General features: G+C 46.1%; 1 protein-coding gene across 1 annotated transcript in view; it reads right to left on the reverse strand.

Moving 5' to 3' along the window:
- The window catches only part of MATN2 (matrilin 2), a 164401-nt gene that overhangs the window by 76998 nt on the left and 71490 nt on the right, over window positions 1–15913 (reverse strand). Inside the window, 3 exon segments of the mRNA XM_073679632.1 lie at window positions 2215–2337; window positions 11637–11759; window positions 12235–12357. Of these exon segments, the coding sequence (XP_073535733.1) occupies window positions 2215–2337; window positions 11637–11759; window positions 12235–12357 (369 nt within the window).

A 15913-nucleotide genomic window follows, 5' to 3' on the forward strand; every position in this document is an offset into this window, starting at 1 on the left:
CACAGAATGAAGGAGATGGAGAAATTTTGCTCTCCATCTTCTCCTCACACAGTGCTCCGATTTTCTCATCCGATCACTTTATACTGACACTCTGATCAGAGTGTCATCAGCATAATCGGCCCAATTCTCTCGGATGAGAGAATCTACGGCCATTTGCACCAGCCCTTAGAAATATATGGTTAATACTACATGCACTCTTGAGTATCACATCCATACTTCTTTAGCACGTGATTGCAAAACGACAGGCTTTAAAATCGGTAGACTCTCGCAGACTTCTGTTACAATCTTCACCCATATATTTTTTTCACGATTTTCTGCTTTGAGAATTCACATTCATATAGCCAAAAGTACAATAATGAAGCCAAGTATAGATATTAAACAATAAAGCCTGGCATGGTGTTAGCAGTCCAAGTCATCCCAAAGGTATTTGATGGGGTCAGCCAAGATCTTCCCCAAATACCAAGCACATTTTTTGTATATGAACAGGATCACTATCCAGCTGGAAGTATGAGAGTGTTGTAGATTTAAGCTTTCAGCAGAATCTTTCAGCACTCAGACATTAAGGGAGAATGAACTATTGGGGCATACAGACTCTATATCTTCTTCATCATCATCAACAAGGAGGATTACAGAAAGAGAACACATAAAACCCTATAGAGGCCCTACAGTACAGTGTAGAACAACTACACAGTTCAGCAAACAGTTCACACAGTGTTGTCCCTCCACCATGGCTGCAGCTGTTGCTATTTCTCCAGCAGAGACTATGTAGAATATTACCAATTATAACCTAAAGCATAAAAATAGTCCCAGATTGTTATCCTATCTCCACAAATTTTAAAGTAGTTCACACTGACCAAGTAGATAGTATTCTCCTAACATACATTACACCAAGATTTTTTTTATCACACTGTCATTTGGTTCAGTTTAATGGCAGCAAAGTCATGGCTTGACTTCTCATCACCCATAGTAAGTCAAGAATGGGCACAAAAAGGAATTTTTTTTAATGCTTTTTATTTTTCTACCCTCATATTCAAAAAAATGTTATTACACCTCAAAGTGAAGTATAGCAACGTTTCGGGTAATGAGGCCTTCATCAGGCTGGCGTATGGTATGTGCAAAATGTCCTTCTTGGATGACAAAAAATGCAGAGAGAGTGAAGATTAGTGTGACACTGCATTCCTCTACATCCACTGTTTTTGCACTCTTCTCCAATGGGCAATAGTAATTTCCACATTCTTTCTCTGGATCCCCAAACAGCTCAGTGATTCCATCCCTTCATATACTGACACAAGAGGATTTTCACTTTTTTTTTTTCATCCAAGAAGGACATTCTATACATACACTACTCCAAGCCTGATGAAGGTTACATTACCCGAAACGTTGCTATGCTACACTTTGCGGTGTAATAACGTTTTTTTTTATATATAGGAGGGTAAAAAAATAAAAAGCTTTAAAAACAAATGTATTTTTGTGCATATTCTTGGTGTGCTATTCCTTTATACACAATTCATTTTCTGATGAGGTATGGAGTAATGTGGTCTGTCCCAGTGGAATAAGCACCCAATCTCTTCCTCGCAACGTAAGTTGGAGGTTGATCAACCCACCTTTGGTCCATGATGCCTAAAGCCGGCATCTAGCTCCCAAAGTATATGATCCGCCAGCCCAACAACCACGGCCCGAGCTACACCCCCAAATATGCAGTTCTTGATAGTACACGTGGTTGTTTTACATTTTTGTATGGCTTCTTGACCACGACAACAGCAATTACAGATGGCTGGAATATGTAGAAATCTATTATACTAGCTCACTGGAAGGTGACATCCTACACCAACTTTCCAATATGGCCCACAGTTTTGGTCATGTTTGTCTTTGTCTGTCTGCTTTATTTTATGCACTTGTTAGTAATGAGCTTACTCATTGGAAGGGGAGTCACATATTTTGGTCATACAAGATGTGACCCGCAATATCCATTTACACTATGAAGACGTAAACTACAACAGCAAGAACAATTTGGTGCAAATAAAAAGATTATCTAAAAGGGTGACTATGCTCCGATGGACAGCTGCTACATATCACTACCACAATGTTTATAAGTTGGAGCTGAACTTTTCTGACTTCATCTTCGTTTTCCAGCTTTATATAATTGCAATAATCACTTTTACTGGCCCTTAATGACTGTGTTTCAGGAAATATGACATCTCTATAGCAACTTACTCCTGCAGGTTTTCCCATTGCGATTCAGAGCATAGTCTTTATGACATTTACATACAAATGAGGTGTCCATGCTGACACATTCCTGTTCACATCCATGATTGCCTTGCAAGCAGTAGTTAATTTCTGTAAAAGGTTAAAAAAAAGAAACCTAGTAAATTCTGTATGTAAAAGAAACATATATAGAAAATTTGCATACATTATAAATAACCTATCGGTTATGGTGAAAAACAATTAAAAAAACAACAGCAGATGAAATAATAAGACTTTTCTCAAATACATGAAATTAGCAAATAAGATGATTTCCCTTAGTACTACATTTAGCCTTGAGCGTAGATCTGCATGATTTGGATGGTTTTGCTGTTTTTGTCAACTCTCTAATGTATATAATTCAACAGGAAAACTAATTTATCCATTTTCTCATAAATTCACCAAAATAAAATGACAGACATAGTGAATTATTTCCCCAATATATCCCAATATGCAATAAATCAGCAAGACACAAATTGGAGTAAAAGAGTACCTCATATCCTGCCTGGGAGGCTGAACACTGCTGTATACAGAATATTGTAATTTATCAATGATCTAATAATTTGTCTTTGTATATTATACTGAACAGATTAAAGAGGAGGATACAGCTGCTTCTAAACAAGTAATATGCAAGAGAACATAGCAGCATAAAAAGAGTTACTGCAAGAAGAGGACACCGCTGCTTGTAAAGGGTTGATCTGCAAAAGATGAAATCACCTGCCTGTAAAAGGTAAAAAGGCAGCCATAGAAGAATGTGGTAGGATTACCACAGTTGCTGTTTCTAGCATCCACCTCATCCTCTTGCTGCTCCACAATACACGAGAAACCATCTTACATTGCCTCTTTATAATAACATTCAACATGAAGAGACAACAGTAAAACATTAGAACAGATTCCAGTTTCCATGCTGCACATTTCCATTCTCCCAACAAAGCAGCATCTTACAGCTCATAAGCAGGAACAGACAACAGAGAGCCGACATCAGTCTCCCTCTATTATAGAGCCAGAGCTATTATCCCAAAATTAGACAATAATTTATTTTCATTTCTAATTGTAAGAGTAGACTGTTTGTGGCAACAGGACTTGAATGGACAGTTTGCACAAGGCAATACACTTAGCAAGTCCCAGAAGTACCCTGACCGTCAACCTTTAACTTCATTCCACGTATCTTGACTTGCAACAAGGACCTCTGGCTTGTGTCCATGAAGGAGCTGCTGGCCGGTGAATCGAGCTAGCAGAGGACATTTGACTAACCGGGTCAAAACCAGAGATAACAGGCACTAGACAAAATTAGAAAGCAGGGGCTTGGTCAGGAGGATAGCAGAACTCAGAACCACGCATAGCCATTCAGCCAGACTGGGCTATACTACAGGTTCCAGCCACACTGGTATCTTAGCTTGTGCTGCCCAGATGTATTGGCCATGATGTCTCCTCCATCATCAGCGCTGCCAGCAGGATAATAATGATAAAAAAATAATAATATACTAATAATAATATATATACAATACATAATAGAAAAGCTTTATATTCTGTTCTTTACTTTGAGAAGCTTTCCAGGAGTTAATATATCCATTTTAAGAAGACTAAAAAAGCCAACCTCAGGATTACTATGAAATGTTCTTACTGAAGCAAAATGAATAATTTACTGTATACTAATGTCCAGCCAAAATTCAGAGAGTAGACTGTAATTCAGTGCAGATGACACTAGATTTTAGTCCAATCCCAGAACTCCAACTCCAGCCTATCATAAATTGTACATGCTTCAAGAAAAGTTTGGAGCTTTCTAGTGTAATTAGGCAGAGTTCACACTTGGAGCTTTTTTTTCTTTTTGTGCATTTTTCTTGCTGCGGTCTTTATGTGGCGCCCCGAGGGTTCGGTTGCCACAGGGGTATTGCACCTCAACCAGAGGTGTGATATTCCACTCCCAGGTAAGGATGGAGTGTGGACCAGGGCTCAGTTAGCGGCATACACATATACACACTCCCCATTTCTGGGGGACAACTCGACGGTGCTCCCATTTATATATATATATGCAGGCACAACTGACCATGTCCCTGGCTGGAGTGGGGAGGGGGGAGAGAACCCAGTGATGTAGGAGCAGAAGGGGACGGTTTCTGGAGCATAGGAAGGAGCTCATTGGTTGCAGGTCACCTGAGCTCAGATACAGTAAAGCAGATGAAAGGTGGGGGCCATCTTAGGAGAAAGAGAAAGTGAATACAGTGGAGAGGTGACAGGGAGCTGAGGCTCAGTCTGAGCTCAGCTCCACGAGGCAGGCCTAGGGTGAAGGCCGGAGCCAGAAGAGGAGAAGGAGAAGGAAGGAAGAAAGGTGGAGAGAAAGAGGAGTAGAAAGGCTCCAGAAACAAGAAGGCAGAAGGGACCCTAAGAACCCATGAGATATCGGGTGAAGGGTCAGGCAGAATAAGGGTACCGGATTCCCAAGTTGGTAGAGGTAAATTATCCCTCAGCCAAAGACCGGAGGTCGTGATCATCTATTGGTGCGACCCCCTGCTACACCCACTAGGAAGGCACCACATAGGGTTAGGGAAACCGGCGACAGGTTTCACCAAGAGAAGCTTGACAGAAGTGTGGTCACTGGTGGGGCACGAGAGGCCAGAGAAAGGATAAAAGGGGGTCCTGTACCATACTCCTGAATTGCCTGGGGGTTGACCGAGCTCCTCACCTGGTGGACGCAGCACGGCTCGGGCAGTCATTGCCGGCAGAAGTGACTCGGATAACAACTGTGAGTAAAAGACCCTGGACTGAATCACTGACTCTGTGTGATTTATGCTGCGCCTGCACCATCACCCCCCCAACATCCTACTACACTGCCCTGGGGCTACACGCTTCCCGTGGGGAGTTATACTATCTCAGCTGCACACACCATCAGCCTCAGTGGAGTGCCTTGCAGCGGCGGGTTCATAATAGCCGCAATCCATGGGTGGCTTAGTCGGACATTAAATCACAAAAACCCCATAAATAGACTGCCACTGGTTTGACCACCCTGAGCCACGGGACCGGGTCATCGCCACGGTGACTACAACCCCCAGCATCCACAAAAGGGGCCCGGTTCCGGGTTCCTCCCCCACGGCCCAGGGGGCGCGTCAACTTTGGCGTAGTCGGCAGGATTATGACCAACCCGCCACAAACGGGTATTGCGTGCCTGAAAAGAGACTGTTTCACTGTATTGAAAAATGGCGCCCGCCCCAGAAGAACGGACGCCATAATGTGCGCGCCAAAAGACAACAGGAAGCCACCTCCCATCGTGGGCCAGGTCCCAGAATGGCACCAAAGAAGGAGCCCACCCCCAACAGCCATGAGTGCGGCTGTAGAGATGTCCATCAAGATGGGGGGGCTGCCCCTGAGAGTGATTGTCAGCAGATTGCCCCAGGACCACCCCCAACAGGGGTGGAAAGAGAAGAAAACCAGGGGGCAGGGTGTGGCTTGGATCAGTCTCGCCAGACCACATCCGGAGATGGACAGGAGTGTTAACTCCAGCACCCTGGCAAGCGGCCTGCTGCAGGCTGAGGCGGCCCCGTACAGCCTCACGGAGCTGATGGCTCAGCTCCCCGCAGAAGACCCTGAGTTCCTGCGGACTGCGCTGGAGGAGCTGGACCGGAGGATGGTCCAAGCGCAGAGGGACGTTGTCGCCGGGTGGAAAGAGGAGATGGCCCGGCGGGTTGCGGCCCGGCAGCAAGAGACACCGCCAGCACCCGGCAGCGTGCCTGCCCCCGAGGACGGAGAGAGAAGACCGGAGGCCGAGGATGACGCTGCAGAAGAGGCAAGTAAGGCGGACGCCCCTGCCCCGGGTCCTGACACCACCGTAGCCTTACCGCTGGATCCCGTCACGGAGCCAGAAGTCCCGGGAGCCGCTGCAGCTTCAACACTCCCGCCGCAAACACCTGGGCCGCAAGCCACGAGCACTGCCGCTGAACCACGCCCCCCGTCGTGCCCTCTGACCCCGAGCGCGGAAGGAAGCGGCCCGCTACAGGCCCGGTCGCAAGGCCTGACCACTCCAGGAGCCTCCCGACCGCGTGCGACCCCGGTCCCAAAACCACCACCCCTGGGCGCGGACCTGTATGCCCAACTGTCCAGTCCGGATGGAGAGCTAGTTCCTCCACCACCTGGGTGGATCCACCCTAATCTCCGGAAAAGCCTGCCCACGGAGGCCGGAGACCCTCTGCTACCACCCCCGCCTGACCCACGGCCTGTTGAAGTTCCCCAGCTCCCGGTCGAGGAGGTCCAGTATGAGTGGGACCCGACAGGAGAAGACCTTATGGGGTTCTCACAGGAGACGCGGGCAGCCGCAGCCCGCAGACGGGAGTTCTGTGACCGACAGGTGGCGCAGTTTGAACGGGAGAGGCGGGCGCGACGACAGAGGCAGGAGCGGCTGCACGCCCGGAGCGCGGAGCAGAAGATGCGCGTCCGGCGAGACCCCCAGGCTGCGAGAGGTCCCAGAATCATCGGGACCGTAGTCAAGTTCCAGCAGGAGCAGGGATGGGGTTTCATCCGAGACCCGACTACGGACACGGATGTGTTCGTTACCCGGAGGGATGTGGAGAGCCACCTGCCAGAGGGCCATCCGGAATAGGATCTGTTTCCAGGAGACTTGGTGTCCTACACCCGACATCGAGGCCTAAAGGGATGGTATGCCCTTCATGTCCAGCGGATAAAAGAGGAGCAGCACCCTGAATCAGAACCCGAGTACCAAGAGGACCTGGACGGGTCTGAAGATCAGTATGAGGAGGAGGAGGGAGCAGCAGGAGGATACCGCTACTAGTGAGTGGCAGAGTACCTGTGTACATAGTTGCCTGTCAGGGTAAAAGGAACTGTTTGTGTGATATAAAGTGGATGCGTGATGCAAAGTTGATCCTGATTGAACTGTCACCTGGCTGAGGACTGAGAGCAGTCATTCCCCTTTCCAACCGGCCGAGGACTGGGAGCGGCCAATTCCCTGTAAATAGTTGCGCTTCTTAAAGCGCCCCCTACTGGTTTTATAAAAGCACAGCAACGTCTACCTGTCTTGTAAATCAAATGTTTTTGCTCTGTTCCAGCCCGAGGACGTGCTGTGGTTTACCAGGGGGGAATGTGGCGCCCCGAGGGTTCGGTTGCCACAGGGGTATTGCACCTCAACCAGAGGTGTGATATTCCACTCCCAGGTAAGGATGGAGTGTGGACCAGGGCTCAGTTAGCTGCATACACATATACACACTCCCCATTTCTGGGGGACAACTCGACTGTGCTCCCATTTATATATATACAGGCACAACTGACCATGTCCCTGGCTGGAGTGGGGAGGGGGGAGAGAACCCAGTGATGTAGGAGCAGAAGGGGACGGTTTCTGGAGCATAGGAAGGAGCTCATTGGTTGCAGGTCACCTGAGCTCAGACACAGTAAAGAAGATAAAAGGTGGGGGCCATCTTAGGAGAAAGAGAAAGTGAGTACAGTGGAGAGGTGACAGGGAGCTGAGGCTCAGTCTGAGCTCAGCTCCACGAGGCAGGCCTAGGGTGAAGGCCGGAGCCAGAAGAGGAGAAGGAGAAGGAAGGAAGAAAGGTGGAGAGAAAGAGGAGTAGAAAGGCTCCAGAAACAAGAAGGCAGAAGGGACCCTAAGAACCCACGAGATATCGGGTGAAGGGTCAGGCAGAATAAGGGTACCGGATTCCCAAGTTGGTGGAGGTAAATTATCCCTCAGCCAAAGACCGGAGGTCGTGATGATCTATTGGTGCGACCCCCTGCTACACCCACTAGGAAGGCACCATATAAGGTCAGGGAAACCGGCGACAGGTTTCACCAAGAGAAGGCCCGAGGCAGCTGGACAGAAGTGTGGTCACTGGTGGGGCACGAGAGGCCAGAGAAAGGATAAAAGGGGGTCCTGTGCCATACTCCTGAATTGCCTGGGGGTTGACCGAGCTCCTCACCTGGTGGACGCAGCACGGCTCGGGCAGTCATTGCCGGCAGAAGTGACTCGGATAACAACTGTGAGTAAAAGACCCTGGACTGCATCACTGACTCTGTGTGATTTATGCTGCGCCTGCACCATCACCCCCCCAACATCCTACTACACTGTCCTGGGGCTACACTCTTACCGTGGGGAGTTATACTATCTCAGCTGCACACACCATCAGCCTCAGTGGACTGCCTTGCAGCGGCGGTTCATAATAGCTGCACGGGTGGCGTAGTCGGACATTAAATCACAAAAACCCCATAAATAGACTGCCACTGGTTTGACCACCCTGAGCCACGGGACCGGGTCATCGCCACGGTGACTACAACCCCCAGAATCCACAAAAGGGGCCCGGTTCCGGGTCCCCCCCCCATGGCCCAGGGGGCACGTAATTTATATAAGCCAGATGTACTCATTGAGCCTGTACAGCAGCGTAAAGTAAAACTATGGCTTTATATCACGGATGCAAAAGCAAATTGTGTACTGCTCTATGTTGCAGATATGTTGCTATCTATGCCGATTTCGCTAATAGGAGTATAGATCTGTAGCTGTGATACGCTGCCTTTTAAAGGGGTCATCCACTCTTGGATAACCTCATATTAATAGACTATACTGCAATAAATAGGAAAAGGGAATTTATTTACCTGATCGACGTCACTCCTCCGCTGTGAGCCCTGTGTCCCCTGCCGGTCTCACGACATAAACGATGTCCCATCTCCGCTGCAGCCAACACAATTATGTCCAAGTAAAACAATGTTTTTTCTGCTTGTAATTGTGAAGGCTGCAGTTCAGAGTGGAGGAGTGGCGCCATTTTGGGGTCGTAAGTATACATTTCTTTTTTAAAAATGCAGCATCTTGTGACCAATAATGATGAGTTGTCCATTAGTAGATGACATTTTTAGCTCCCATAGGGCTCGTGCACACAACTGTATTTTCCGTCCGAGTGCTATCCGTTAAAAAAACGGATCGCACTCGGGCCAATGTTATTCAATGGGGCAGTGCAGATGAGCGATTTTTTTCCATTCAAGTCTATGGGTGCAAAAAATCAGCAGCCACGTTTTTACGGATACATTGCAGTTCTGTAATATAGGAAACTGTAAAAGGTCCTGTAAAATGATTAATAGCTGCTGCTCAGTGTCGGACTGGGTTGGCAAAAGCCCACCAGTAACATTGATTGATTCTTGGGGCCACTGTTCAGCTACATGCAAAAATAACCTGACACTAGTACACAAATTTACTTTTGCTTCTGTGTAATATTAATTTGGCTAGCTTGTTTAATGAACGATTATATTATAGCTATTTCTGCAAATTGTGAATCAAGTATAATAGCACTGCTCATTAGTACTCTTTCACAGGGGCCTACCGGAAGATTTTCCTGTTCTCCTGTGGGCCAGTCCGAGCCTGTAGTACACGGATAACAAGTGAGAAACAAATTGTCCCACTTTTTTGGATGAAACTCTGAATGATTGTTTATGCTGTTATATGGCCCTAGCCATAGGTAGGGTCACACAAACATCTAAAAAATCATTCAGAGTTTCATTCAGAAAAGTGGGACAATTTTCTTGTCATCCGTGTACAATCTTAATGTACAATACAAAGTTATAATGTGGTACCGTGTTAGCCAGAAAAATCGATGTAAATACTTTTATGTCCAAAAATGACAAAAGTATTCTCGGAGTGATACCTTTATTGACTAACCAGAAAAAAAATATATATATGCAAGCTTTCACAGCACAGAGGCCCCTTCTTCCTTGTAATATTGCCTGAAGAAGGAGCCTCTTCGCTCTGAAAGCTTGCATATATATTTGTTTTCTGGTTAGCCAATAAAGGTATCACTCCGAGAATACTTTTGTCATTTTTGGGCATAAAAGTGTACAATCTTACTATGACATCTGGCTTGTTAGACCCCGCAATTAATTCAGAACCCAGACTCTTTAATTAATTTAGACCCCAAACCATACCCATAAATGAATCAAACCTCAGATCAAATCTCTCAATTCATCTGATTCTATATCAGACCCCTGAATGAATTTAGATCTCAAACTTAATTAGACAAGTGGCGGACATGTTACTTGTGCATTTTTTTGAGTGCACAGAGATAAATGGGGGAGTGGGATCCAACCAGGGGGCTTATATTTGTACAGCTGTAACGTGCTGCAGGCTGATAGACATGGGCGAGGCACTCGTCTTAAGCGCCCCGGCACGTTACATGAAAGTGGAGGTCCTGGCTGGATGTGTGGACTTGTGCTGTGAGGGCGCTACGCCAGTGCAGACCGCAAGTAGCCGGTGTTGTGGGCTTGCCAGGACCAGATGTTTCATAGTTCAATGAAGGAGATCATTGTTAATAAATAAACTTTTTACTAAAGGACAACTTGGTGAGGGTTATATACAAGGGATAGCGAGTGCAAAGTCTTATGGACGTTTAATTTGCATCATGAAGCATTTTCCACGCAGTATCCTTCCTTCTGTAGTATACTCCAGGAATTTCAAGGCACACTGTTTCTCCCTACTTCGCCACAACTTTAATGCTACAGTCCTGATCAACAAGTCTCCTTTACTTACTCAGCGGTTTCGCGTCCTATTTCTTCTACTACTGGCGCCCTGTATCTACCGCTCGGGACCCTTCACTAGGCCCCCGTACTAAGTTATGCTTAGGCCTGTTACCTCTCAGCTTTAGAAGGCCAAGGTTAGTCATCCTCTCCTAGAACCTGTCTCTGGAAAGCCACTCGGTCTCCCTTAGTGGCTTTTCTTCAGGATCTCACTATCCTTCTTGCTCAGTCTCCTCTACCTTAGGGTCACCCTTGTCAGCAGCACTGCTCACTCAGCCTTCCAGACCCTATCTGCCTTCTTAGCAGGAATCAGTCACTCTCACTTAACACTATCCCCTCCCACTATGGGCTAGTCCCAACTATTAACTGTCTCTGTCCCTGCAGTCTGTTGCTGGACAGACCTTCATTAAAAAACATTACAATACTTATCTTGCTAACACCATTATATACTATACATTACAAAGGCAAACATCATAATACAATACAATTCACATGACACAACACTCATAAAAGACACAATTCACACAACAGTTTACATCACACTGACATAATTGGTGTCTTCAGGGGTAGGAACTCGACCGCAGGGATCCACCATCCCTACACAGCCACTTTTCACTTGGACTGCTTTTATCCCTGCATGTATATATGAGTGCAGAATGCGTATATGCAAGTGTACTGTATGTGTGTATATGTAGAAGGGGCACTAATAGAGGGGGCCCAGACACATGTTCTGCACAGAAACCGTTTTTTCTTTTTGGACTTACTGACAATTGCAAGTGAAAAACCCTAGGGGAATCAGGCTAGGTCCAAGCAGCGTTGCTGCCAATTATACCCCGGTATAGTAGGACATGGTGGAACAATTTACCTGTAGCTTTGTGGGGAAAGAATGAAAGAAAGAAACTTACTTGTGCAAGTTTTCTTGTCTGCATTAAGTGAATGTCCTGGCCGACATTTACAGTCATAGGAATCATCGGTATTAACACACTCGTGCTGGCAGCCATGATTAGACAATGCACAGTAATCCGGTCCTATAAAAAATAAACCGCCATCAATAGTAAATGATATGCAGTATTAGAACTGGTTTGTAAAATAGGAAGCTCTCGTAGCTGAAGTATTTATTCAGGACCGGACACAGACAGAAGAGGGCCCCTGTGCAAGAACAATATAGGGGGCCCTAGCAGTCCCATAACTCATCATAATGCACAGTTCCACCTGTTTGGAGGTGGTAGTGGTCCCCTTACCTCTTTGGCTCCTGTGCGGCTGTACCAATGATATGTTCGCCCGTTATTTATTTCTCTATATATTAATCCATCAAATGTTCTCAGTGTCAACTATGAACAACACTTTTATTTATAGAGGAAAACAAGTCAGAAGTGGCGGGGAGACGAGGTGACTTTCATTACAAAATGACAGAATCAGCAGAATAGCAGAGGAGTAGTCCTGTCTGCTTCTAATTTACCCTGACATCGATATTCACAGAACAAGGACAAAGAGTTTGCTTACTCCGACAAGTCTTCTTATCAGGACTCAGAAGAAAGCCGGCTCGACACTGACAGACATATGAGTCGTTGGAGTTCAGACACGCGTGCTGACACCCGTGGGTACCCAAGGCACAATAATCCACAACTAAAAGAGGAATAAACAGTATAAAGCGTCTAATACAAAATATATATGGTGCACACATAAGATGATAAGTATATACATGTACAGCATAGAGTCTTACTAGCATTATCCTATAATACATCTTGTCTGTAAGCTGTATGCTCACTTCCCATATATACACTGCTCAAAACAATAAAGGGAACACTCAAATAATACATCCTAGATCTGAATGAATGAAATATTCTCATTGAATACTATGTTCTGTACAAAGTTGAATGTGGTGACCACAAAATCACACAAAAATCATCAATGGAAATCAAATTTATTAACCAATGGAGGCCTGGATTTGGAGTCACCCCCAAAATTAAAGTGGAAAAACACACTACAGGCTGATCCAACTTTGATGGAATGTCCTTAAAACAAGTCAAAATGAGGCTGAGTATTGTGTGTGGCCTCCACGTGCCTGTATGACCTCCCTACAATGCCTGGGCATGCTCCTGATGAGGTTGCGGATGGTCTCCTGTGAGATCTCCTCCCAGACATAGACTAAAGAATCCGCCAACTCCTGGACAGTCTGTGGTGCAACGTGACGTTGGTAGATGGAGCGAGACATGATGTCCCAGATGTGCTCAATTGGATTCAGGTCTGGGGAACGGGCGGGCCAGTCCATAGCTTCACGGCCTTCATCTTGCAGAAACTGCTGACACACTCCAGCCACACGAGGTCTGGCATTGTCCTGTATTAGGAGGAACCCAGGGCCAACCCCACCAGCATATGGTCTCACAAGGGGTCTGAGGATCTCACCTCGGTATCTAATGGCAGTCAGGCTACCTCTGGCGAGCACATAGAGGGCTGTGCGGCCCTCCAAAGAAATGCCACAGAACACCAGGATTGGCAAAGTCGCCACTGGCACCCTTTGCTCTTCACAGATGAAAGCAGGTTCACACTGAGCACATGTGACAGACGTTACAGAGTCTGGAGACGCCGTGGAGAGCGATCTGCTGCCTGCAAGATCCTTCAGCATGACCAGTTTGGCAGTGGGTCAGTAATGGTGTGGGGTGGCATTTCTTTGGAGGGCCGCGCAGCCCTCCATGTGCTCACCAGAGATAGCCTGACTGCCATTAGGTACCGAGATGAGATCCTCAGACCCCTTGTGAGACCATATGCTGGTGCGGTTGGCCCTGGGTTCCTCCTAATGCAGGACAATGCCAGACCTCATGTGGCTGGAGTGTGTCAGCAGTTCCTTCAAGATGAAGGCATTGAAGCTATCGACTGACCTGCCTGTTCCCCAGACCTGAATCCGATTGAGCACATCTGGGACATCATGTCACGCTCCATCCACCAACATCACGTTGCACCACAGACTGTCCAGGAGTTGGTGGATGCTTTAGTCCAGGTCTGGGAGGAGATTCCACAGGAGACCATCCGCAACCTCATCAGGAGCATGCCCAGGCGTTGTAGGGAGGTCATACAGGCACGTGGAGGCCACACACAATACTGAGCCTCATTTTGACTTGTTTTAAGGACATTACATCAAAGTTGGATCAGCCTGTAGTGGGTTTTTCCACTTTCATTTTGGGGGTGACTCCAAATCCAGGCCTCCATTGGTTAATAAATCTGATTTCCATTGATGATTTTTGTGTGATTTTGTTGTCAGCACATTCAACTTTGTACAGAACAAAGTATTCAATGAGAATATTTCATTCATTCAGATCTAGGATGTGTTATTTCAGTGTTCCCTTTATTTTTTTGAGCAGTGTATATTAAAGGTGTTTTTAACTTAGAGTAATCTAATTTTTAAAGAAAGCTAAGACTAGTAGTAAAGAACTAAAAGAAGTAATACTGATCCCCTGCAGAACTCACCTGGTTCTGGTTCCATCATGTAACAACGGAAATGGCTGTAAATACCTGCGCAGCCGATCACATGCTGTGATCACCACTGCCGCCAATGATTTGGGCATTTTAGGAAACATGACCAACAGTAGTGAATGTGATAAAATAAAAAATAACCATTACTTACCTATTGAATCCCCCGCCGCTCCACTGTTTTGGTGGCCAGTGCTGGTACTGCAGTGATGACATCCTCTCCATCATTTCATGCAGATGCAAACATCACCCACCGCTTAGGTCAGTGATCGGCAGCAGCGTTCATGTGATGTATAGTACATGATCCCTACCGGATGGATGGGGACCACCAGCAATGGCATAGTCAATGAGTAAGTAATATTGTTTTATCATTTAAAGGGGTTTTCAGCTAATTTGATGATCTATTCTTAGCATAGGTGATCAATATAAAATTGGTTGGGCTCCAACAGCAACAGCTGGATATATACTACAGTGTAGCTCTGTAGTGGCCATTACTGAGATGTAAAGCGCCATGGAATAAATGGCGCTATAATAATAAGTAATAATAATAATAATAAATACAACTAACTAGATAGGTACTATCCACGAAAACCGAGCATATATCCAATAATATGAGCAGAGACGCACTTGCAATCATATACAATACCAATATTGTAATTAGATAGGTAGTTGGGTGTCGGACCCCCATCGACCTGAAACTGATGACCTGTCCCTTGGATCAATATCAAAGAAGTGGACAACCTCTAACATTTCCTGCTCTGGGTCTAGTTTCTTATAATTCTGGAAACCCCCTTCAAAGCACCACTCCAGTGGTTTTTTTATTGCAGTGCTGGGGTGGTGCTACTAATGTAAGGTCCCTGCACCTTGTCTCATACTTACCAGCCGGTGTCTTCTTCTGTTCATGGAGCCATTCCCGTTGGTCTTCAGCATTTTGTGACCTGCCGGATCACTCCAGTGATTGCTGGGCGATCTGGAAGTCATTACTAAAGGTAAGTCTAACCAGGAACAGACTCTCATAGACTTACACTGAGAGCTTGTGACCGTTACCTCTGATATCCGGTCATTCAGGAGCTGTGGTCACAGGATGGTGGAGCAGGATCAGAGCGGTGCCGGGAAGAACAGAAGACAGCGGGTGGTAAGTATAAGACTAGGTGCAGGGAACTTCCATTAGTGGCACCACTCCAGTGCTGCAATAAAAGGAAACGCTGGAGTGGTGCTTTAAGTCACCCAGACATTACAGGTATGCATAGTCCTTGTTCTTTCATCCATGCAGTGTCTTCTCTATGGCAGTGAGGGGTGGAAAACATCGGGTAAAACGTTTTTGTTTTCTTAATTAACTAAAGCAGTGTTTAATGCTGTGTCCTGATGAACTTTTCCACATGAACTTTCTTAGCAAAAACTTGAGATCAGCTCTAGGGGATAAATCCACCTAAATGTAACATCTGTTTTCATGGGTTTCCTCCAGGTTCTCGGATTTCCTCCCACAGTTCACAAATATACTAAAAGGTTAATTGGCTATGAAATCAGATCTAATGTGTGTGGGTCTGAGCGAAACTAGTCTATGGGCCCTACTAGGGACAGAAACTCATGTCAATGGTTATATTATGGATACGTTACTACATGTTGGTGCCATAGGAACAATGGGAAGATAATAAAGGATCCATCGAGCAGAAGATTTGGGAAAGATTAGTGTAATCATTCAAATGCTCATGAT

Source organism: Phyllobates terribilis, unplaced genomic scaffold (assembly GCF_046119375.1).
Source record: "Phyllobates terribilis strain yellow unplaced genomic scaffold, ASM4611937v1 Scaffold_4__5_contigs__length_816908805, whole genome shotgun sequence".
Classification (NCBI taxonomy): domain Eukaryota; kingdom Metazoa; phylum Chordata; class Amphibia; order Anura; family Dendrobatidae; genus Phyllobates; species Phyllobates terribilis.